Source organism: Ovis canadensis, chromosome 3, assembly GCF_042477335.2.
Source record: "Ovis canadensis isolate MfBH-ARS-UI-01 breed Bighorn chromosome 3, ARS-UI_OviCan_v2, whole genome shotgun sequence".
Taxonomy (NCBI): domain Eukaryota; kingdom Metazoa; phylum Chordata; class Mammalia; order Artiodactyla; family Bovidae; genus Ovis; species Ovis canadensis.
This window is the reverse complement of record NC_091247.1, coordinates 168,796,209-168,820,138: the sequence shown is the minus strand read 5'-3', so window position 1 is coordinate 168,820,138 and position 23,930 is coordinate 168,796,209. Positions and strand designations below refer to the sequence as shown.

Genomic DNA, 23,930 nt, shown 5'->3' with positions numbered 1-23,930 from the left:
GTTTGGCTTTCTCTGAGCCCGGGCTCCCTACCCCTGATGCATGCCAGCATCTCTGTTTCCAAGCCCTCAGCCTGGCCTTTTACTTTTATTATTTATTTATCTGCTATATCACATGGCTTGCAGTGTTTTAGTTCCCCGACCAGGGATCGAACCCATGCTCCCTACAGTGGCAGCACGGAGTCCTAACCACTGGACCGCCAGGAAAGTCCCAGCCTGGCCTTTTAAACCACAGGGATAGCAGGAAAAAGCTATCTTCCATGGATAGGTTGGGAGAGGTGTTGGGGAGCTGGGAGAGGAACTGAAAGTGTGAAAGTGCTGGTCACTCAGTCATGTCCGACTCTTTGCAACCCCATGGACTGTACCCGGCCAGGCTCCTCTGTCCATGGAATTTTCCAGGCCAGAATACTGGAATGGGTTGCCATTCCCATCTCCAGGGGATCTTCCCTACCCAAGGACCAAACCAGGTCTCCCACATTGCAGGCTAATTCTTTACCATCTGAGCCACCAGGGAGAGGAGAAGAGAGGTTAGTAACTAAATCTCAGAATTAGCTTGTACTTCATCTTTCCTAATTCATAAGGTCCTAGCAGGAAGTACTGAAGGAAGGAAATTGAGTCTTGCCTATGAAGCAACAGGAGGGTCTAATGCCCCCTAAACTGGCTATGATCAGGACATTAAAGTCAAATCTTGACCTGTAGAGAAAGGTCTGGGGATGTGGCTATCTGGGGCAGCAGGGTGGTCAAGGAGACAGAAAAGGACCAGATGGGGAAGAAAAGCTTGGAGAAAGAAATTCAGTTGTGGCCAGGCTTAGTGAGGAAGTTGGCAGTCTAGTGGCGGGGGCTGTATGGTGGTGGAGAAGGCAGGACGGAACACATTGTTAGGCCTCACCATCTCCACATGGTGGCTAGTCACAGAGGCCACAAGCTGCTCCCGTGTGAAGTACAGGAATTGGGAGTCACACAGAGGCCAACGAGAAGGCAATGTCATGAACAAACGACTATTCTGTGTACTTGAAATCCATAAATAACAGCAGGAGCAACAAAAATCCTGGCTTTACCACTTTCTAGGCGGGGAAGTTATCTCCACTAGATATAAACTCCAGGAGGGCAGGGACTTGTCCATTTGCTCATCTCTGCAAACCCCGTGCTTGACACACACTATGCAGTAAATAAATATTCATTGAATAAATCAATATAAGCTCTCTGAGCCTTCTGGTTGGCTTCAGTCAACCAGAGGTGCTCACAGTGAAGGGAGGGACTCCTAATCATTGCTACGAACCTGGGTTTCAGGAGTCAGAGAGGCAAAGAGGAAAGCTAGTGTGCAGATCTGGAAGACAATGAGAAGAATTCTAGGAAAGGCAAGGTAAAGACAGTCCGTCCCTCACCATAAACAGTCAAGCAGTGAGCAGGTCCCAGTGGTGAGCCAGCACTTGGGTCACTGGAATCGGCAAAGGAAAGCATCTTTGAGGAGTTGCATGGGAGTGCAGGGGATTCCTAGGTCAACACTCCTGGGATCACCCAGGACACACAGTGTTCAGCTCCGTCTTCCTTTCTGGTTAGTTTGTTCACTTTTTTGCTATCATTCCACTTCATTCTTTTTAAAAAATATTTTTGGCCACGCCCAGTTTGGCATGTGGGATCTTAGTTCCCCAACCAGGGACTGAACCCATGCCCCCTGTTATTGGAAGTGTGGAGTCCAACCATTGGATTGCCAGGGAATTCCCCACTACGCCATTGTTGTGTTGGGAGTTCTTTTCGGGGGTTGACAATGAAGTTTACTCCTGGATTCTCCACATTTCTCTCTTCTGGCTTCAAGTAAACCTACATTTTTAAAAATGCTTTTAAAGGATTTTTTATGTATTTGTTTCTGACTGGGTCTTCACTGCTGTGTGGGGTTCTCACTGCGGAGGCTTCTGTTGCAGAGCACGGCTCTAGGGTGCGTAGGATCAGCAGCTGCGGCTCTCGGGCTCCGGAGCACAGGCTCAGTAATTGTGGCGCATGGGCTGAGCATGGGCTTAGTTGCTCCGGGGTGGCACGTGGGATCTTCCCAGACCAGAGAAGACTGTGTCTCCTGCATTGGCAGGCGGATTCTTTACCACTGAGCCACCAGGGAAGCCTCTTGCAAACATTTTTGAAGTTTTTTCCACTAGGAACTATGGAAATGGAGAAAAGGAATTTGTAAAATAACAAACCTGGGGTAGTTACAAAGTTATTTCAAGTCTTCATGGCTTATAATAGTAATCCATTCTAGAGTCTCCTCTATCTATACACTTGACTCAGTTATTTTTGGTTACTAACCATCAGCCTTTCAACTTATTTCTGTTTCTGGGGCTAGTGAGCCTATATTCACTCCCCATGTCAGAAGACCCCATTTCTGTCCCACAGAGGTGCAGTGGAAGCATAATCCATACGACCAAGGAGCAAGTGAGTCTGTAAAGTTTAGGGAATCTTCAGGCAGAGCAATTTGCCTTGCTGCATTTCTGTACAGTGGTCCTTTATGAGGACTACAGCTACCTCTGAGGTTGCCTAGCACCGGCTCCCTACCTTTCTGAAGCTACTCTCTAGCCACCCTGTATCCCCTGGACCCAAAGAATAACCCATTTGAGTTCCATAAAAAATCTACTTTGCTGACAAATGGAGAGAGTTGTTGTTCAGTCGCTCAGTCGTATCTGACTCTTGCGACCCCATGGACTGCAGCACGCCTGGCCTCCCTGTCCACTGTCTCCTGGAGGGAGTAGCATGGGAATATACACACTACCACATGTAGAATGGATAGACGGTGGGAACTAGATGTATGACTCAGGGAGCTCAAGTCAATGTTCTGTGACAACAGAGATGGGTGGTGGGAGGTGGCAGGGAGATTCAAGAAGGAGGGTATGTATGTATACCTATGGCTGATGCATGTTAATGTACGGCAAAAACCAGCACGATATTGTAAAGCATTTATCCTTCAATTAGAAAGAAAATTTAAAAAAAGAAACACAAAAAATCCACTTTGTTGATCATACAGGATTGTATGAGGACAAGATGATATACACCTGAGCAATACATCCATGTTAAGTTGACTGGCTTGAAGTAGAAATGAACTGACTCATGCATTAATCAGATATAAACACAATTTCATGCTTATCAAGTATGGACCATCCTCTCTAGCAATTACAGTGTGGGTGAATAGTGATACGGTACTGAGGGGCTGGGTGACCATCTGTCTCTGCTTCCACCACGTGGAATCTCCATTCCAGCCCTGTACTTAGAATGCCAGGTCAGCATTTAACCCAGCTCCATTGTGTGGACAGTTTCAGTAGGACAAAGGCCCCAGCACAGCACAAGCTAGCCTAGCAGCCCCTTTGGCTAGCTCCTGAGGGCCCCCCTTCTCTCTCTTTCTCTGGTAATGCTTTGCTGACTGCTGACTCCTGGCAAAGTCCAGAACAATCACCAAGCTCTGAGGGCATCATCCCTCTCCCACTCATATTTAAGGGCTCCAATTAGCACTTGGATCAGGCTAGGGCCCCTGTGTGTTAGAAATGGAGTAATCCAAGAAATAGAGTAAATAGTCTAGTCTATCCTGTCCTTGGAAGGACTGTTGCTTAAGCTGAAACTCCAATACTTTGGCCACCTGATGCGAAGAACTGACTTATTGGAAAAGACCCTGATGCTGCAAAAGACTGAAGGCGGGAGGAGAAGGGGATGACAGAGGATGAGATGGTTGGATGGCATCGCCAACTCGAAGGACATGAGTTTGAGCAAGCTTGGGGAGTTGGGATGGACAGGGAATCCTGGTGTGCTGCAGTCCATGAGGTCATAGAGTCGGAAATGACTGAGCAACTGAACTGAACTGACCCTGTCCTTGCCTCCTTCTCCACTTTCTTTCCTGTGGAGTCAGATACAACCCAAGCCAGGCAGACCAATGCTTGCTATGGGTCAGGTCCCATTCTAAGCACTTTTATATCTCAGATACTGGTATTCCCTAGGATCACACCTTCAGCTTATTCCCTACTTACTCTAGTTTACATCCTCTCCTTGGATGACTTCATCTAAGTCATCCCCTCCCTTGAAATTTATATCCATATACCTACAGAATGTCTTCACCTACTTGGGTGTCCCACAGACCACAATTCAGCCTGTTCAAAACTGAATTAAATATCTTTCCCCATCCAAACATGTTTTTCCTTCTGTATCCCATTAAAAAATTTTTTTATTATAGTATAGTTGCTTTATAATGTTGTGCTAGTTTCTGTTGTACAATGAAGTGAATCAGCTATATGTATACATATATCCCCTCTCTCGTGGGTTTCCCTCGCCCCCCTTCCCTGGCTGTATCCTCTCATTAAGTCAGAAACCAATGAATCAAGTTTCCTTCTCCTACCTAGCAATAACCACAGTTCCATCAGTTCTACTTTTTGGATAGCTGAGCCCACACCAAAGACTCCCAGAGTCTTTGGACTCTGCTTAACTCTGTTTCTAGTCTCATCCCCTCCAATTCACTTTCCATGTTGCTGTCAGCTCTGTTTGTAAAAGGATCTGTAATTTGTCCTGTGTTCCCTTTAACAACTCTCATATGCCTGAAAAACATTCTTATCAGGGCACGCATGACTCTTCATCATTCGGTATCAACTTTTCTAACTACTCTCCTTATCTCCCTAGTATGTGACTCTGGGAATACTCTGCTTCTTGTTGTTCCTCTAATGCCCACTCTATTTTATAAGCCAGTGCTTTATCCTAAGCTGTTCCCTCTAGCTTAAATGTCTTTTCCTTCTTTGTCAAGTAAAATTCTATCTCTTCCTAATTATTTATTATGCATGGAAATGTTCAAGAGTTAATTACTTGTTCATTAGCAATGAGGAAGATAGATCAACAGAATGAAGGTGAGTTTGTCAGATAGTCTGTAAAAGTGAAATAATCCAAGAGATAACAGGTAAGAAACTATCCCCTGAGCAGGGAATAAAGTAATACAGTTGTGGTCTGACAGCGTGAGGAACATGGAGTGATCACTTCAGCTCTTAGGACCAGGAGGAACAGAAGGAGAAGTCCTACAGAAATACAACCCTGGAAATTTCTCATTACTGAGTGCTGTGTTAAGTCGATTCAGTCCTGTCCGATTCTTGGTGAGTCTATAGATGGTAGCCCGCCAGGCTCCTAGCTTAATGGGATTCTCCAGGTAAGAATACTGGAGTGGGTTGCGATGGCCTCTTCCAGGGGATCTTCCTGACTGAGGCATCAAACCCGCATCTCTTGTCTCCTGCATTGGCAGGTGAGTTCTTTACCACTAGCGTCACCTGGGAGAGGATGACTCTACTGAAGGGAAAGTCACCTTCACACCTGTGCTTCTAGTCTTGAAAAGAATGGAAACCTCTCTTCTCACACCCTAATAGGGATGGAAAGGCTGAGCCAGGCTGGCCCCTGCTGGAAGGAATGAGCTAGTGCATGCAAGAACGTTGGCACAAAGCTCCCTTACGTATTCCTTTATTCAAAAACAGTGAACACTTACTCTGTACTAAGGAGAATCCTGAGACCCAGGAACACAGAGTACAAGGGACTTAAAGCCCCTTATGAATTCACAACCTAGTGGGTGGGCTAGCCTCTTTAAATGTTCCCTCAGCCTCACAGAGGAGAATGGAAGACAAGGCGAAAACCCAATGCAGCAGACCGGAGAGAAATAATGTGATAGGGATTTAATAACAATCAGATATGTGAGAAGCAGGAATCAAGATTTCTGGGAGAAATATCAACAGTCTCAGATACGCAGATGACACCACCTTTATGGCAGAAAGCAAAGAACTAAAGAGCCTCTTGATGAGAGTGAAAAAGTTGGCTTGAAACTCAACATTCATAAAACTAAGATCATGGCATCTGGTCCCATCATGTCATGGCAAATAGATGGGGAGACAATGGAAAGAGTGACAGACTTTATTTTCTTGGGCTCCAAAATCACTGCAGATGGTGACTGCAGTCGTGAAAGTAAAAGACGCTTGCTCCTTGGAAGAAAAGCTATGACCAACCTAGACAGCATATTCAAAAGCAGAGATATTACTTTGCCAACAAAGATCCGTCTAGTCAAAGCTATCATTTTTCCAGTAGTCATGTATGGATGTGAGAATTGGGCTACAAAGAAAGCTGAGTGCTGAAGAATTGATGCTTTTGAACTGTAGTGTTGGAGAAGACTCTTGAAGAGTCCCTTGGACTGCAAGGAGATCCAACCAGTCCATCCTAAAGGAAGTCAGTCCTGAATATTCAATTGAAAGACTTATTTTGAAGCTGAAACTCCAATACTTTGGCCACCTGATGCAAAGAACTGACTCATTGGAAAAGACCCTGATGCAGGAGGAGAAGGGAACGACAGAGGATGAGATGGTTGGATGGCATCACCAACTCGATGGCCATGAGTTTTAGCAAGCTCTGGGAGTTGGCGATGGACAGGGAAGCCTGGTGTGCTTCAGTCCACAGGGTCGCAAAGAGTCAGAGATCACTAAGTGACTGAACTGAACTGAGATATGTGAAGTGAGGGAGACAAAGAAGTCGAGGACTTCCAGCTTTCTGGCCTGGGCACCATTGTGGGTTGCAGTTCACCAAGTCAAGGGATAGAGGAAGAGAAAGTGTGTAGGAAAGCAAGATTAGCTTAACCACCTTTGCTTTGCAAGCCATAGATATGGCTTCTGGGAAGCCTCTTCCCAACAATCTCTCATGTACTACTCAATCAGAGGCTTCTCCTTTGCTTCCTGAGCAGCCTATAACCACTTCAATAACAGCACATAGTCCATGATAATGCAGCTGCCAATATTCTCATCAACCTTCTCACTAGATTCATAGACTTTTGAAAGAAGAACTGTGCTTTGTGGGAAAAAGATGGTAAGCAGCAGTCATATCATGTAAAACCTTGTAACAGTGCAAGGGAATATGATGCAGGCATAGTAAAACATTTAAGTAGAGAAAAACAAACAAAAAAACCCAAAAGATAAAAGTAGCATGGTGTGAACAGATTTGTGACTTAAAAATATCATTCTGAGGCTTCCCTGCTGGCTCGGTTATAAAGAATCCCCCTGCCAGTGCAGGAGACGCGGGTTTGATCCCTGATCTGGGAAGATCCACGTCGCGGAGCAACTAAGCCTGAGCACCACAACTACTGACCCTGTGCTTTAGAGCCCTTGAGCCGCAGTAACTGAAACCCCCAGTGCACCACAGGAGAAGCCACCGCAGTGAGAAACCCAGGCCCGGTGACCACAGAGCAGCCCCTGCTCACAGCTAGAGCAAAGCCCATACAGCAGTGAAAACCCAGCACAGCCAAAAATAAAAAAAAAACTAAAAAATCACTCTGGTTGCAGTGTGAACACTGGAGGATAGGTGGAAGTTGGGAGACCAATTTAGAGGCGACCACACTTAAAACAAGAAAGCCCCCGTTCAGGTCAAGGATGACAGTGGCCTGAACTAGGGACATTGCCACAGGCCCAGTAGTTGGAAGTCTGGAATAAGAGAATAATTTTTGGTAAATTAGGTGCTGAAAGACTTGAAACCCCTTTTTCGGGGGAATAGGAGGAAGATGGGGATGCCAGAATCTTGGCTATCTGTGCGCTAATGCCAAACAAAAATAAGGAGCTGGAGTTATAGAGGAGAAGGAAAGAGTGGTTTTATTTCTTTGCCAGGCAAAGGGGGACTGCAGTAGGCTAATGCCTCAAGAACTGTCCCACTCCTCTTTCCCTCTGCCCCTCCAGTGTGTAGGAAAAGGTTATAGAGTTAGGCAAGTGTATGTGATAAGAATCAAGGCGGTAAGTCGCGCATGCTTCTTTCTTTGCCAAGTTTCAAGAGTGGGGTTGTTAACAATAACAGGGTGTGTGCTGGTCTTAGCAACCAGTCTCCTAATTTTGATGAGCTTCTCCAGTCCCTTTAATCTTGCCTCAGGTGGTTTTGTGGCTGATCTGCCCTTTTGAACTCAAGTCATGGAAGCTGGAGTCATGTTTACAAGAAACGGGGGACAAAAAGGTCTCTGTGTCCGGGAGCCCCACAGAACCCTGGCCAGCATCATAGGGATGTTATTTGGGTGGCCAGTAAAGCGTTGAGAAGAGGCTTTATAATCCTAGAAAGCAGGGATATAGAGACTCAAGCAAATAAAAAAGTTCAAAATGTAGGCCCTCCATAATCACCCACTTAACTGATCCATTCTGAACCAAAACAGTGATATTTTGGGGTAAGCTGAGAAAACCAAATATTGAGTTAAACCTTCCCTTGCCAGGTCTGAAAACACAAAACCAACATTTATTAATATTTATTGTTAACAACTGCCACTTACCCAGTGGTTGTTATTTGTCAAGATGTACTCTAGGGTATTCTCTCATTTAACTTTTACTATGGCTGACAACTAGACACTTTTTTTTCAATGAGACTATTATGGCACAGAAAAATTAAGTGGTTTTGAACTGTGGTGTTGGAGAAGACTCTTGAGAGTCCCATGGACTGCGAGGAGATCCAACCAGTCCATCCTAAAGGAAATCAGTCCTGAATATTCATTGGAAGGACTGATGCTGAATCTGAAGCTTCAATACTTTGGCCATCTGATGTGAAAAACTGACTCAATGGAAAAGACCCTGATGCTGGGAAAGACTGAAGGAAATAGGAGAAGGGACGGCAGAGGATGAGATGGTTGGACGGCATCACCAACTCGATGGCCATGAGTCTGAGCAAGCTCCGGGAGTTGGTGATGGACCAGGAGGCCTGGCGTGCTGCAGTCCACGGGGTCGCAGAGTCGGAGATGACACAGTGACTGAACAACAACACAGGTGGTGGGCTCGAATCCAGTCACTGTTTAATTCTAAAATCTATACTTATAACCGTCTTGCTACACTTTCTAAACGTCCTGTAAGAACAGCATTCCGCCCCGCAAAATACCCTATTAACCACACCCGAGGGAACAGAAACAGAACTCACTAAAATGGCGGCTCTTACGTCATCACACTGCGCGGCGCGCTCTCGAGCGCCACGTGCTAGAGGAGCAGGCGGGCAGATGGAGGGGTCTCAGCTGGGGGCGTGCCCTGTTCATCCGTGGCGCAAGATGGCGCTCCCCTTTGCACGTTCGTTGTGCCTGTGCCGCCGGGGAGCCAAACGATTGGGGGTTGCCGCCACGGAAGCCCGCAGAGGTAGGCTTCTATCCTTTTACTTTCTTTTACGTCCAAAATAGTTTCCGTCTGATATTCCTGGAGCCCGCGGGAGAAACATCCCCAGCCCCTTCGACTCATTCCCTTCCTCCACCTGCGTTCCAAACGCGGGAGACTCTCTGGTTTCTTTAAATTACACGGCTTCTCCAGTCCGAGTTTTTCGGCTCCTTGGGCTGCCCGTAGTAAAGCGCCCTAGCTCTCTTGTCCGCTCGACATTCTGACTCTTCCGTGTTTCCTCGTGATCTGTCTGCCTGTTTTACATCGGCTTGTGTACGTTCTAGAGTTCTAGCTCACGTCATTATCCAGTCTTTTTGCTCTGCCCGCAGGCATCAGTTTCAAACTGGAAGAAAAGACAGCCCACAGCAGCCTGTTACTCTTCAAAGGTGACACAGGTGTCAAATACGGCATGGTGGGATTGGAGCCTACAAAATTAGCCCTTAATGTGGAGCGCTTCCGGGAGTGGGCAGTTGTGCTGGCAGACACAGCTGTCACCAGTGGCAGGCATTACTGGGAGGTGACAGTGAAGCGCTCTCAGCAGTTCCGGATAGGAGTGGCAGATGTGGACATGTCTCGCGATAGCTGCATCGGTGTTGACGATCGTTCCTGGGTGTTCACCTATGCTCAGCGCAAGTGGCACACCATGTTGGCCAACGAGAAAGCCCCAGTTGAGGGCATGGGGCAGCCAGAGAAGGTGGGGCTGCTGCTGGAGTATGAGGCCCAGAAGCTGAGCCTGGTGGATGTGAACCGGATTGCTGTGGTCCACATACTACAGACAGATTTCCGGGGTCCAGTGGTGCCTGCCTTTGCCCTTTGGGATGGAGAGCTGCTGACCCATTCAGGGCTTGAGGTACCTGAAGGGCTCTAGTATGTCCATGACTGGAGCCCCTAATCACTCTCTTGGCCTGCCTCCTGCTCCAAGTGTCTGAAACCTTTTAGCTGTGCCCGAAGAAACTGCTGGCTCCGAAAATTCAGTGACGGGTCCTCTGTGCAATATTTGTTATCTTCCTTTCTCCTACCTTGTGAAAGCTAGGCATATGGCCATGCTCTCCCCTCCCCCAAACTACTGCCAATTTCCTAGGCTACTATGAATGTACTTTCTCCTTCAATCTCTGTCTCCCTGTGTCCAGGCCTTTCTCAGACTGTATTTAGTTCTGGGGGTCTTACCCTTCAGCTTTGTTTGAATTTCATCACTGTGCTACCTCTCCCTCCCTTTGCCCACATCTAACTTGTTTGTTTTGGAGGCTCTACCTAATCTCTCCAGAGTAAATCCTTTCTACCTCTGGCTGGAGCAGTGGTGCCGTGAATGACTTGGCCCTTTCTGTACAGCACATCCAGAGTTTGGGCTCTGGCTCCCTCAAGCAGTGCTTTACTGACTGTGTCAGGATGAGAACAGAGCCCTCCTTCCCTAATGCTTCAGTGTTAAGACTCTCAGCCCCACACAGCTGCAGGTCTCCTCACCCTGAGTCCATCTGCCTTAATTGCACACCTCTGATCTGGTCATCTGTTGCAATCACTAGACCAGTTACAATCATGACCACAAAGGGGAAGAGACACATGGGGGATATTGAGGGAATGAGTGCCAAAAACTTTATTCTCCAGGCAGTCCATCTTCATTTCAGCTACAGTTCTGACTTCCAGAGCAAGGAAGGAGGCCTGAGGTCTTACACAATTCACTTGGGGGTTTGTTCAAACCAAGCAGTTGCTCCCACTTGGCAGCAGAATATACTTTATCTAAAGCAGTATTTACCTAGTAGGGTGAGTATGTATGTGAAATATGTATTCTTTGGGCTCTGTCTGACTTTGTGATTCCATCTTACTCTACAATACCTTTATGATGGTGATGCAGCTGGGTGGCCCTAGGGGAGAAAGAGAAGGACTGGGTCTGGCAAAAATCATTCGTGTAATTAAAGTTTATTTGAGCACAAAATACTTTCTCTGTCTATAAAATTGCTATTAGCAGTAGCAGCAGCACTTCTGGCCAAGGGGGAAGTCTCCAGACTATTAAAGCCCAGTACATAGCTCCCTCTTCCTCTGTGTACGTATACACGTGTGGGGTGGCTAAAGCCCCTCCTCCGGACTCTCTCTCAGAATGGCTTCTTGGGAGAGAAGAGGGGACCTGCGTGAAAACCTGGGATGATCTGGAGTGGGCTAAGCCATTAGTCTGTACTTTTAAGAAGCCCACAATCTTTGCTGATAGCTCTACTGCAGGTGTCCACAAAGGCACGTCTCTGTACGCTTTCTGCCAAGGGAATGGGGTATTTCAACTCTTTCACGAAAAGCACTGGCCTTAGTCCTGGTCCCCACTGAAGCAGTGCGGCCCTCCGTAGCATGTTTGGTGGTTATATGCTAAGTGTGTGGCCAGCTCGTGCTTTTTCTTGGGGAGGGACCATGCACGCCCCATGCTCACACCATGCTCTCTAAGTTCTCTTTGGACAGGGCCTCAGCTGCAGCTTCAGCCCAAGTCTCAGATGGTGTGTATGAGTCCTGGTAGTCTTGGAGCAGTTTCACCACTTCCAGGTGGTTGAACTGCACAGCATCATCCAGGGGGATGTTGCCCCACCTGAGAGGAGGAACAGAGACCATGAGCAGGCAAAGAAGACATCAAGAGTGCCCTGGTTATACACCTAACTGGTAGCTGGAGCGCAGAAGTAGAGAGGTTGCTGCCCATTTTCTGTCCCCCACCACTTTAGCTTAATCCTACTCACCTGTCCTTGACAAAAGGATTCACTTTGCAGGCCTCAATCAGGAATTTAACAACTTCAGTGTGTCCTAGGAACATGGGCAGAAGGAAAACGAGAGGGTATAGATCCTAACGCTTGTGGTGGTAATGTGCGTAGACACTTGGCAGCTGGAGTCTGAACTAAAAGGGGAGGGGGAAAGGCTTCTTCCCAGTTTTGCTCCCTGCAGCACCCAGTAATAGCCTGCACACTGAAGGCCATCCAGACAAAACTAGTTGTTGCCTCTGAAACCTTGTGGGCACACATAATGGGGGGTACTCTTGGTAGAAAAGAAAGGTCTTGGGATCTGCTTCCCCTCTTATTTTTAACCTTCAGATACCTTCAGCGGCAGCAACGTGCAGGGCGGTGCGGGAGTCATAGTCTTTCTGTTCCATGTCCATGGCTGACAAGGCAAACCTAAAGGGGAGTAGAAAGTAGCTGGAGTTACCCAGATCAGCTTAGAGTCACTGGTAGCTTTTCTGAAGTGGGGTCAGACTGGATGAGTTCCAGAAAAAGCAAGACAGAGTTTATGACAAGATCTGCGGACTCTGTACAGTCTGTGTTCTCTATCTGATGAGGCTGTCAACTCCTGTGTCACAGGTGAGTGTGATGGTTCCAGGAACATAGCTGCCTACCTGTAGTAGGTGCCCAGTACAGGTTCATTGGTGTTGGTAGTCCATTTGAGGCAAGGTCCTTACCGATCTCCTAGGACTCTGCTTTTAACACCCAGATTAATCACAATAGTGGCTACCATTAATTAAGTTCTTATCACATGGCAGTCACTGTACTTTAAAGAAAAAACTCATTTAAATACAGTCTCTGACCATTCAGTCTGACTGTAAGGCTGAAGCAACTGTTTAGCTATGTTGACGGCTAATGAAATTTCTGACGAGGAGTATTTTATTGTGTTTATTTGGTCAGAGTATAAGTACCTTCGAAGAGCTGAGACATCTCCACTAGAGGCAGCAAATAACAGGTTCACCACAGTCTTGTTCTGGAAAACAAATCAGATCCGCCTGAGATGAACTGTGACTTTGAACCCACCCATGCCCAGCTCTTCCCTGTCCCCCTCCCTTGTGTGTTAGCCTTAGGGGTTAATTTAGCCTACAGTTTTACTGAAGTGTTATGTAATGTTCTTTTCTGAAATAGTCTTATGAGTACCCCCCAGCCCCAAGGGTTTTCCTTACCCGGACTTCTCCCCCTTCACGCCGTGGGTCTAATTTCCGAGCACAGTGCCTCAGGTTATCATAGTTGTGGAAATTGAAGAGAGACACCAACCTCTGGAATTGTAAGGCAAAGAAATGGTTTACTTCCTGCACTTAGTAGGAGCTTGAAATTGCTTTTATTTTCTCATTCAAAAATACAAACTACTATATGCAAAGTAACTTACTTGGCAGAAGTGGACCCCCCTATAGCTGTTCCCCAGCTTGTCCAGTGGAGGTGATAGACACATCATCCCCATGATGTTGGGCACCACCAGGAGGATGGCTCCTGAGACAGCTGATTTGGCCGGCAGGCCCACCTTGGGGACAAAGTTGGAACTGAGGATGAGCCAGAGATGCCCCAACTCTTAGCCAATCCCAAATGACTGCATGGGCAAGGCCACGCCCATCTCACTGTTGGCTTGTTAATTAGCTTTTCTTATTCCTGTCCTCCCCTGCCCTCTTTTAAATTTGTGGCTTCAGTAAGGAACCTATCTCCTCTGTGCCTGAAGCTGTCCTAGAGCTAGGACAAAGTCTGTCAGTTAACTTATATTCAGGTGGTAGGAGGCAGACAAAGACAAAAATAATCACAACTTAGGATAACACATTAGAAAAAGAGCCGGGTGCTGTGATTGAAGATGAAGTGGGGGGAGGGAGGGAGGTGCCCAGTGGAGAAGTGGGTGGTCAGAAAAGCCTCTCTTTGGAAGTGGCTGCCTGTATGAGACCTGAAGAGCCTCCAGCCATGTGAAGGGCGGCAGTGAGGTCGGTCTGAAATTGTACTCTCCTGCATTTATGTGTTTGAGGGGCTTGCTGTGTTTGGCAAACTCCCCTAAGGATTCTTGGCCTAAATTGCTCAGCTGGAGGTTAGTGAGTGAGAGGCAGGAACACACGTCCACCTCTCCACCTTCAGAGACTCAGCGTCCTCTCTTCTTGGCTCTGGGCTCGTGACGAATGGATGGCAGGGCCAGACGCACTCACATGGAAGGCAAACTGGCCCGAGAAGTCGTACATGCCGCAGGAGTGCATGAGGCTGAGGGTGTTGCGCACGGCTTCCGCACTCAGCACGCTCTCTCCAGTGATGGGGCAGATCCCACCATTGGCCAGGGTGGCTGCCATGACACTGCCCGATTCACAGGTCACCTCCACAGAGCACAGCTGTGGAGACGAGGCAGAGGTGAGGGTGTGGAGTGGACCCGGATGCTGTGCTCTGAGGTGTACTGCAATGTTCTTGACACCTTGACCCTTCAACAATTTGTCCTGGTGTTTCTGAAGGGCCCCGGGACCCCTGGTGACCATCTTGTGGGTCACAGGAAGGAAGGAAGGCTGTCTTACTCCCTTGGCCCCGGGCTGAATGGCGGCGTTTGCTTACCTGGAAGTAGAGATCAAGGGCAGCCATCATGTCCACCCCTTTAGGAAAGCACTGCAAGGAAGAAGAGGAGAGAGCCATCAGCAATCCCTGTCGCACTGCCAGAAGTCCCCAACCCCCTCCGCCCTTACACCAGCGCAGAATTCCCAGGGACTTTCTCTACCGCCTCTCCCGGTTACCTTCTTTTCCTTTAGATAATAACCGATGGCATAATTCCGATCCCCCGTTTCCTTCTCTGACTGGAATCTGAAGCAGACACCCAATTTAGTAGTTGACATTTGAAAGATGGGTGTGAGGAGAAGGGGGAGAAATACCTTCCCTCAAAGAGAAAACTAGATTGCACATGTCAAACTATATCAGCCCTTTTATAAATTCTCTCAGTGATACTGGAGGAAATGTCTGAACCTAAGCCAGCACTGGGCCCAGCTTTATGGTAGTGTGAAAAACACAGCCAAGCCCAAACGGTGTGGTCACCTAGCCTAGGAAAATGAGGTTTTTGGCTTCGCGAAGCTTGGCAAGAAAGGGCCCAGGTGCAGACTCTCACGCTGTTTTTCACGTTAAGTACTAAGCAGAAATGGAACAAATTCTTTTACAAAGCAAACAAATGTCGAGGATGGGGCAGGGAGGAATCTGGGAGGTCAAAGTTCCCCTGGGATTCCTTCCTCCTAGCATTCTATCCTCCTCCTCTAGTCACCACGCCCCCTCCCCCTCAAAGGCGCCCCTCAGCATGTGTGTACACATACTCAAAACACCCCCACACACACACATTTAGCCAGTGCTGTGAACAGGGCCTTACGTGGCATTGCTGAAACCCATGTATTCATTCCCAGCCATTTTGTTCAGATATTGCAAGACCTGGAAGAGAAAAGGAAGCATGGGAGGCTCCCCATGCATGAAAACCCCTAGTGAACACACACAGGCTTCTGTACCCCGGCACTCCTAACCCTCTGCACTCCTCAGTCCTTATGCCAGCAGGGACTTCTGAAGGTCTTCCTCCCTGACACCAGATCCCCACACTTCTGGAAATAAGGCTTCTAGTATGGGCTGGTGCACCATCAAAGTGCGGTTAAAGCCAGGCACCGGGGCAGCTGGAATGGACACCTTGCCATAGAGAAAAGCAGCCAGGGGCTGAGCAGCGAGGGAACTTACAAAGTCAAACTTTTCTGCTTTGTTACAGTCCATCTGCAAGGCAATAAAAAGAGCTGTCAGTATTCTAAGCCTAGGAGGCTGACAGGGAGGGCCAGAAGGACCTCGTGGAGACAAACTGTTAGATTGGTTTTGTGACTGGGCATGTGTTGCGTTTTACGATGACTTTTTTTTTGTTTTAACTGAGACTTTTTGTATCCATGCCTATGTAGTGATCTTAAAAACCATTTAGAGTTTGTGATCAAGTAATGAGTGCAGATAATTTCACCCCATCTGTGAGCCTCACCCATCCCCGGGTTTCACTCCCATCTCCATCCTCAATGCCAATTCTCATCCCTCACTCCCACTTTCATGTTCCTGGTTCCAGTCCTGTCCCCAAGCCCTGCCCCTATTCCTGCTCCCCATCCTCGTTGCTTATTCCCCCGCAGGAGCCTTACTCTGTGCTATTCCTGATGCCCACAGCCGTCTCCAATCCTGGAGTGAGTGATGGGAATGGGAGGAGGGTGTGTGTTGCATACACTGTAATACTCAACTATATAAACTATATTGATAATTGAAGTAAAGTTAAAGATTCTAGCTAAGGGTCACGTCAGTAGGGTCTGTTTAGATGGGGATGGGATGAGGCAGGTCCCAGATACAGGGCTGTAGACAGAGTGATCCCAGAGCAAGGGGAGAGCCTTGTCGCCCCAAACCTCCAATTGCTTCCTGTCTGTGTCAGCTATAGTGTCAACACTGCAGGAACTCTGACACCTGAGTCCCTAGGGGGAGGGTTCCTAACACCACCTTCCTCAGGAGGGGCTGCGATTGGCTCTGGATTGTTGCTGCCCACACTGTTCTCGGGGTGTTGCTCAAGCTCTGGGAGACCTACAGCTGACAGGCTGGCCTGACATCCTTGCTCAAGGCCAACTCACAGCTCCGGGTGACGTGAACAGCTGCCCGGTCTGGCCATTCACCCTTCTTTCCATGAGTCCCTCACCCAGAAGTGGCCAATCAGTACCTAACAGAGCTGTCCTCCCCTTGTGTCTGGCATTCGGCCCTTGATTCTAGACTGGGGTCAGGACCTGCTGTCTTCTCTCTGGGCCAGGAAGCTCTGGGCCCCAGACTCATGGGTGGGGGCAGGGATACAGTTCCCTTTAGTAATGTCCTCAGCATAATTTATGAGTCCCTGCTGTGTCTTCACTGCCTCCTGGGCACCCTCAAATGAATCAAGGCCCCACCAATCTCCCTGGAGAGACAGGCAGATATGAAGGATAGAAGAACAAGGCGAGCTAGAGAGCAGTACCTTCCAGAAGCCTAGGTAGCACTGACCTTGATCAGGGAGCTCACAACAATGGCACCAGCATTGACCATGGGGTTATGGGGGATTCCTGGGGAAATACAAACCACCCGGCATCTTATCAGCCACTGAGTAAAACCTTTACAGCCTGCTCACTCTGCAGGGTAGATGGGAAAGGTTTCTTTGCTGGGGAGGATGGAGTGACAGAGCTGATCGGGAAGGGCAGAGGACTCCCCCCTGTCAATGCAGGGGGCACGGGTTTGATCCCTGGTCCAGGAAGATTCCACATGTTACAAGGTAACTCAGCCTGTGCCCTGCAATTACGGAGCCCGAGTGCTGCTACTACTGAAGACTGAGTACCCTAGAGCCCGTGTTCCACAAGGGAAGCCACCGCAATGAGAAGACAGTGGTCCGCAACTCGAGAGTAGCCCCGCTCGCTGCAGCTAGGGAAAGTCTGTACAGTAATGAGGCCAAAGATAAAAAAAAGGAAGGGCAAAGAAACACATACCCTTGGGAGAGGGGTGGGATAACAAGCGGACGTCTGTGAGTCTGGTCCGGGCCCAGGGAGTGCTCACCTTCCTCATTGAGGGAGAGTGTGTTGTAGCGCAGGCCACTGGGCTCCTTGCCCACGAACCTGTGCACGTAGTCCGTGCCTAGGGTGCTTATGGAGATGGCATATGTGAGGGGCTTCACGCAGGACTGCAGGCAGAAGGGGATCTTTGTGTGGCCCACGGAGTGCCTGGAGGCGAACGGGCCATGACAGGGGTTGGACTATGCTCTGCACCTGTGCCCTGCCTCCCCTTCCTCAGCCAGCATCTCACCGTTGACCGTCCACAGTGCACAGCGAAACGCCCCACAGGTCTGGATTTGACTTGGCCAGCTGAGGGATGTAGGCTGCCACCTGTGTAGGAGTGGGTAGACAAAACAGAGACAGTGGAGAAATGGACATGGAGAGGGGGAACAGAGCTGAGGTTCAGGATCAGGAGAATCTTTTAGATAAAAGCTAAAATTCTGACTTCTGCAGGACAACAGGGTTCCCTCCTGCCTGGTGTTCCTAGAGACACCGAAGCCTTAAGTCCTAGGCCTTACACTTCTGCAGACCCACTCCTATAGAGATAGCAGTAAAGCGCATAGAAGGTATTAATACAAAGAGAATACTGGGTTAGCTTTCCTTTCTCTCCTTAGGCTCAATAACCCTATAGTCTCTTTCAAAGTTCTATTGAATCCTTATGTCAGTTGTCTCCATAAAAACATCAGATTCCCTCACTTGCTCTAGAAATCACAGGTAAAAATACATAAAGCCCTTGTCCCCCACTTTTAGAGGTTCTGCTTTTCATCTCTCATCAGTTGGATTCCCAGCGCCAGGAAATCTCCGAGAAGCAAGGTATACCTGGCCCAGAGCCCTTGCTCCTCCCTCTGTCCCTTGGCCCTCACCTTGCCTCCAGTGAGCTCTTTGGCATCCTCAAAGATGCGGTCCACATGGCTCGTGAACTCCTCAAAATCAGGAATGACAAACTTCTTTCGGAAGGCCTGAGTCAGTAGCACAATGTTGCTGCTCACACACCTGGATCCCAGACACGATTGGGTTAGAGGGCTGGAGAGACACAGCTGTGACTCATGTGGAGGCATGGTGGTTGGGAATAAAAAGTGTGAGTGGTCATCGGGTTTGGGACCAACATCTGTGTATGTACCCTTTGGTCTATCACTGGATCTTTCTGGGTCTTGTTTCTATGCCTCTAAAATGAAGGGTTGTAATGATATGGAAAGATATTGCAAGACATAGTGTCCTGGGATAGGAGGAAAAAAACCTCCTGAATAATCTGTAAGTGGGTTTTATATTTTAAATCTTAAATGTTTACATATGTACATGGACATTACCTAGAAGATACCTACTAATCTGTTTACTTCTGGAAAATGGGACTGGGATCGGGGAGAGAAGGAAAAGAGAACATGTATTTCTCTGTTGTTTGAATTTTTATAATAAGTATAGGCATATTCACGTGTTGCTCATGTAACCAGTAAATGATAAAATTAAGTGAGGGGTTGACTTGAATCCCTAGGATTCCTCCTGGCTATTAAAGTCTGTGTCCCCAGAACAGTTTTGAGACGGGGTGCCCTTGTTTCCCGGGCCCTCACTTTCGGAAAAGATCTCGGTCCAAGAGGCCACCACTGTTGGACTCTCGAACCATGCGGCGCATCTGGCTCATGCAGTCCCGGAGCCGGGGATCTGACGTCTGCAGTCCGGTGGCCTTCAGCGCCTTCCGGGGAAAGAAGCCTGGTAAGGTCAACTACAAGGACAATAATCCAATCCTAATCATTTTCCCCAATGGATAACAATGAGCTTAACCCCAACTACTACAACAGGTGGAACAAATGGGTTTGCAGACTAAGAAAGGATGGAGTATAGCAATTTTGAAGGCTAACATGGGTTTCCTGCCCTTTTTCATCAAGGCAGCTGGTTTCTGAACCCCTTGGATGTATGTGCCAAACCAAGAAGATAGGCAGTCAGAGGGTTGAATTACTCCTTCTGGAACAGCCTAAGCTATCTGCTATCATCAGCTGTTTTTCCTCCTCATAATGAAGCCGCCCATTAGCTGCCTTGTACCTGTCCTACCTTCTCCCAGTTTCCAGAGATCCTAAGGTATCCCGAGCAGGTGGAGAGGAACTTACAGTAGTGAACTTATGGATGGGGATTCGTTCCTGTCCCTCAGCAACAGTGTAGAAGAGCAGGTCACCCAGACGGGACAGCATGCCACTCTCTGAAGAGTCACTGTTTGGAGGCAGAGACAGGTGAGAAGGACAGGAAACTGAGAACTGCTCCCTGCTCCTCCTGCTAGAACAAGGGCTGATCAGTAGGGAGGTGTCCTCGGTCTACACCGCCTCCCTGAACCTTCTGATCTATCCCTGTAATTCTAACCTGTCACATCTGTGCTGTTCTCCAGCTTTCTTGTGTTCCTAAACTTCAGACATTTGTTTCTAGTGGCCTCCTAGATAATTGCCATTTCTAGATGTACCATAGCACTGCAAACTCAGCATGTCCAAGTCTGAGGTCATCTTGCCTGCCGCCCTCCCTCTGCTCCTCCTCTTGTGTTTCCCATTTGGATTAACAGTGTTACCACTTACCCACAGGCCAAGCTGGAAACGTAGAATCATTTGGACAATCCCCATACCTTACACCCATAACCAAACCTGGATGAATCTATCAAATCCATGTGCTTTTCTTCTCTCCCCCTCTGCTGGAATGGGGTAGTAGAAAGTACAGAGTTTGCCCCGTAATAGCTATATGATCTTAATATGGATAGTAAGTCAGGTTATTTAATACAGCCAAACCTGCTTCCTCATCTCTAAAATAAGGGTTTAATATCTGCTTCACAAGGGTAATGTGAGGTTTAATTTCAACAACATTCCATGAAAAACTATCTTTCACAAAGTATTTGCTCAGTGGCTCCTTGTTTGTCGATTACACATTCTCTTGACTTGCAACCCATTGTTCACAATGTGACAGTTATCTTTCCAAAACTCAAATATCATTTCTCTAATCAGACCTTTGATAGTTCCCTAGTACCTACAAAATAAGTTCTATTTCTTAGTATGGCATTAAAGGCTCTTTAAAACCTGCCAACATTCCTTTCCTACTTTCTACCATGCCCCCACACGTCAGTTATGCCAGGAGTAATATTAAATAAAAGAAGCAAGCTGAAGAACACAGTTTATACTATGGTACTATAGTATGGTGAAGTGAAGTGAAGTTGCTCAGTTGTGTCCGACTCTTTGCGACCCCATGGACTGTAGCCTACCAGGCTCTTCTGTCCATGGGATTTTCCAGACAAGAATACTGGAGTGGGTTGCCATTTCCTTCTCCAGGGGATCTTCCCAGCCCAGGGATGGAACCCAGGTCTCCTGCATGGTAGGCAGACGCTTTCACCATCTGAGCCACCAGGGAAGCCTAAGTCTACCATAGTATGGTACAGGTAATAAATAGGTGGCTCCCCAAATGGGCTAAGGCACTGTCAGGCTTCCTGGCTTTGTTGTGTATACTGAAACTTCTGCATGGAAAGACCTTTTCCTCCTTCACCTGTACAGTCCTGCTCATCCTACAAAGTCCACATCAAATGTTATTAACTCTGCAAAGGATTCCCCAAACTCCTAATTTCACTTATGCTGCTGGTATGACACAACATACCATCTTATTGACAGAAAACAATCTTCCCTGCTCTACTGTCGTGTCTTCTTAGTTTTTTTTGGAGGCAGGGCTGGGCCAGGCAGCATTCGGGATCTTAGTTCCCCTACCAGAGATATCAACATATATTTGTTGATATTTGCATACAATATCTCCAGAAGGTTGTACAAGATATCAACGACAGATGTCTCTGCGGAGCAAAATTTCCTAAGAATTTGCTCTAAGACATAATTGAACAACTGCATAAGAATATGTAGTAACTAAACTGAAGATTGGTTAAATAAATTAGGATATCTCAATACCATGGAATCTTACAATGACAAAACAGCAGCCATTAAAAGGACAATATCATGCATGCACACATTAAATAATATTAAAAGCTGTTTATAAATGGAAAAGATAGGCTATCAAAGAATAGGAATACTATGATCCTACTTCTGTTAAATTTTTATATATCCATATATAGCATGTAGTATATATGTGGATATAAATCATGGATTTATACTGAATACAGATATATGGTTACCTCTAATATTGGAACCTTAATTTTTTCCTTGATACTCTATTTACCTTGTTTTTCTTTAATAATTAGAAATAAAGCTAAATATTAAAAAATGAAACAATAACCTGAATTACAGGGCTTTTTCTCTTTGCTACCCTCCTTCTCCACCAAGAACACTTTCCCCTCATGGAGGGTACCACATTCCCAGAACCCATCCCTCTCCATGCCCTCAACCCCTTCTGCCCAAAGGAGTATCAGTCCAAGGCCTTTACCAAGAAGTCTCTGGGAGCACAGGCAGCAATAGGTAGGAGGATCAAGTTTCCTAAGAACACTTCCAACTGTAAATCAAATACTCCAGTTAAACACACACACACACACACACACACACACACTTGCTCCCTATCCCACAGAAAATGTGAGGGTGAGGGAGATTAGACCTTTTCTCTATCCCACCACTATTTCTCTCAAGGTGATTATTTGGGAAAAGTTTGGGTGGAAAGTAGACTGGGAGACAGAAGGTTTATTCTTTAAACATTCTATGTCTCCTTGAAAAGAGGCTGATGAATAGCACAGTAACAATTCTTACCAATAATAAATTGTTTAGTTGCTAACTCTTGTCCGACTCTTTTGCGACTCCATGGACTGTAGCCCGCCAGGCTCCTCTGTCCATGGAATTTCCCAGGCAACAATACTGGAGTGGGTTGCATTTCCTTCTCCAGGGGATCTTCCCCACCCAGGGACAGAACCGGAGTCTCCTGCATTGGCAGGTGGATTCTTTACCACTGAGCCATCAAGGATAAATAGATAAAGCTTATTGAATGTTACCTGTCCAGTACAGGGGGCTTCCTGGGTGGATCAGACGGTAAAGAATCTGCCTGCAATGTGGGAGACCTGAGTTCGATCCCTGGGTTGGGAAGACCCCCTGGATAAGGGAATGGCTACCTACTCCAGTGTTCTGGCCTGGAGAATTCCATCAACAGTCCAGGACAGGAAATCCGGTGGTGGTGAGGTAGAGGACAGAGTGGTCTGTCTGGTTACTTTAATTATAGTGTGCATGTCTTTCTGATTGTCCTCAATAGATGTCAATGACAGGGGAATTGGTTAATTTCTTATTCTCGCTATAAAAGAGCAGGGGCTACCTGCATAGTGTCTCTGTTGGATTCTGGGGACGACAAAATTTCCTTCTCAGTCTGTTTCTGCGTGTGGACGACAAGAGGCTCATCCACCAAGTGTTCCTGGGTGGTGGGGGAGAGAGAGGTTCAGCCTCTAGGGCTGACTGAGACCAAAGGAAGAAAACACCTTAAATCAGGGAGCCGCCTGAGCAGCACGTTTAATGGCTCTTGACTGGCTCTGGTTTGGGAGATCTGCGTTTTATGATCTTCCCCTCCTCTACAGATTTTCCTCCTTCAAAAACCAATCGGAGAACCACCCTTATTCTAGATTAGGGAGTCCTGATTACACACACAACACATACGCAGACGACATACGCACGTATCTGCGTACCGATAACACTCGAACATCACATTACATGCCGAAACACGGGTCACACACAGATCCAAGTACACCAGGACACGAGGCAGGCTGTTCCACACCCACGCATGCCCGAAAATACACACGAGGATCAGGGAGAAAATGAGGGTGAGGATGGGCAGTGCTCACACTGCCCTGCACTCAGACACGTGCACCAAGCAACACTCCGCGCCCACCGGCATTCCCTATTAAGTACGCACCTTGGATAAGCACCATCCCGAGCACCGACCTGCCCAAAAGCCCTCCCGGGCGGACGGCACTTTACCGCCCGAGCGTGGCGGACCCAAAGCCCCAGATTTAAAGGAAAAGGCATCGCAGGACAGTAAGCGAGGAGAGGAGAAGGGAGATGGGATGCGCTCCTGAGGGAGCAGGACTCGGAAGCTAGCGGGAACCGCAGAGGGAGTGGGAGCGAGCCTGTCCCTTGCCCCTGTCCCGCGAGTCTTACTGATCCTGATGCTGCGTCTGGTGGCTGTGCGGCGTCTCCTTGCCCTGCGCCGCGGCCTCACTGAGGTGGTGCCGGACGCCCCAGCCAAGGAGAGGGTTCTGGCTCAGGTGACCCCAGCCTCCCCGCCGGCAGTGACTGCCAGCTCTGCTCAACGAATTCTGTAGAGCTTTGACGGAGCGCATCCTCCCAGCTCGCCGCCCGCTCGGCCCGAGCGCCCAGGGCGTCTGAGAGGTGGTTGGAGGCAGGGCCGGAAGAACCGCGGACCAGGTGGGGAGAGCTCAGTGATGGAGTGCAGTGGAGAGGAGAGGCCCGGTGGGTGGGGTTGGTGCAGGAGGAGGGGCCGGTCTCTACAAGGCTCGGGACAGTGCCAGGAGCACCCAATTCCCCCTAGACAGGGCATCGCGGAGGCGCGCACGCGATGGAGCA

At 48.0% G+C, this 23,930-nt stretch overlaps 2 protein-coding genes and 1 long non-coding RNA gene across 4 annotated transcripts; 1 reads left to right on the top strand and 2 right to left on the bottom strand.

Moving 5' to 3' along the window:
* Window positions 1-1,592: 1,592 nt before the first annotated feature.
* On the bottom strand, window positions 1,593-9,659 carry LOC138435873 (uncharacterized). The gene is made up of 2 exons (XR_011255284.1): window positions 8,914-9,659; window positions 1,593-2,150 (listed from the first exon to the last, which is right to left on the bottom strand). It is a non-coding gene; the product is annotated as an uncharacterized lncRNA (long non-coding RNA).
* SPRYD4 (SPRY domain containing 4) lies at window positions 8,917-11,067 on the top strand. The gene is made up of 2 exons (XM_069581016.1): window positions 8,917-9,122; window positions 9,467-11,067. Exons 1-2 carry the CDS (start codon window positions 8,918-8,920, stop codon window positions 10,003-10,005), a joined length of 744 nt encoding a protein of 247 aa, XP_069437117.1. The 5' UTR covers window position 8,917; the 3' UTR covers window positions 10,006-11,067.
* GLS2 (glutaminase 2) lies at window positions 10,705-23,929 on the bottom strand. Of its 2 annotated transcripts, none has more exons than XM_069581014.1 (18): window positions 23,505-23,929; window positions 19,518-19,617; window positions 18,984-19,105; window positions 18,282-18,411; window positions 17,669-17,748; window positions 17,423-17,586; window positions 16,880-16,938; window positions 15,575-15,607; window positions 15,222-15,280; window positions 14,605-14,671; window positions 14,429-14,479; window positions 14,038-14,214; window positions 13,248-13,379; window positions 13,045-13,137; window positions 12,790-12,851; window positions 12,198-12,274; window positions 11,846-11,909; window positions 10,705-11,700 (listed from the first exon to the last, which is right to left on the bottom strand). In XM_069581014.1, the coding sequence occupies exons 1-18, from the start codon at window positions 23,684-23,686 to the stop codon at window positions 11,544-11,546; spliced, it is 1,809 nt and encodes a 602-aa protein (XP_069437115.1). In that variant the 5' UTR covers window positions 23,687-23,929; the 3' UTR covers window positions 10,705-11,543. The 2 variants fall into 2 exon arrangements, with proteins under 2 accessions (XP_069437115.1, XP_069437114.1); XM_069581013.1 differs by having other exon boundaries at window positions 15,222-15,307; window positions 23,505-23,927.
* Window position 23,930: the final 1 nt, after the last annotated feature.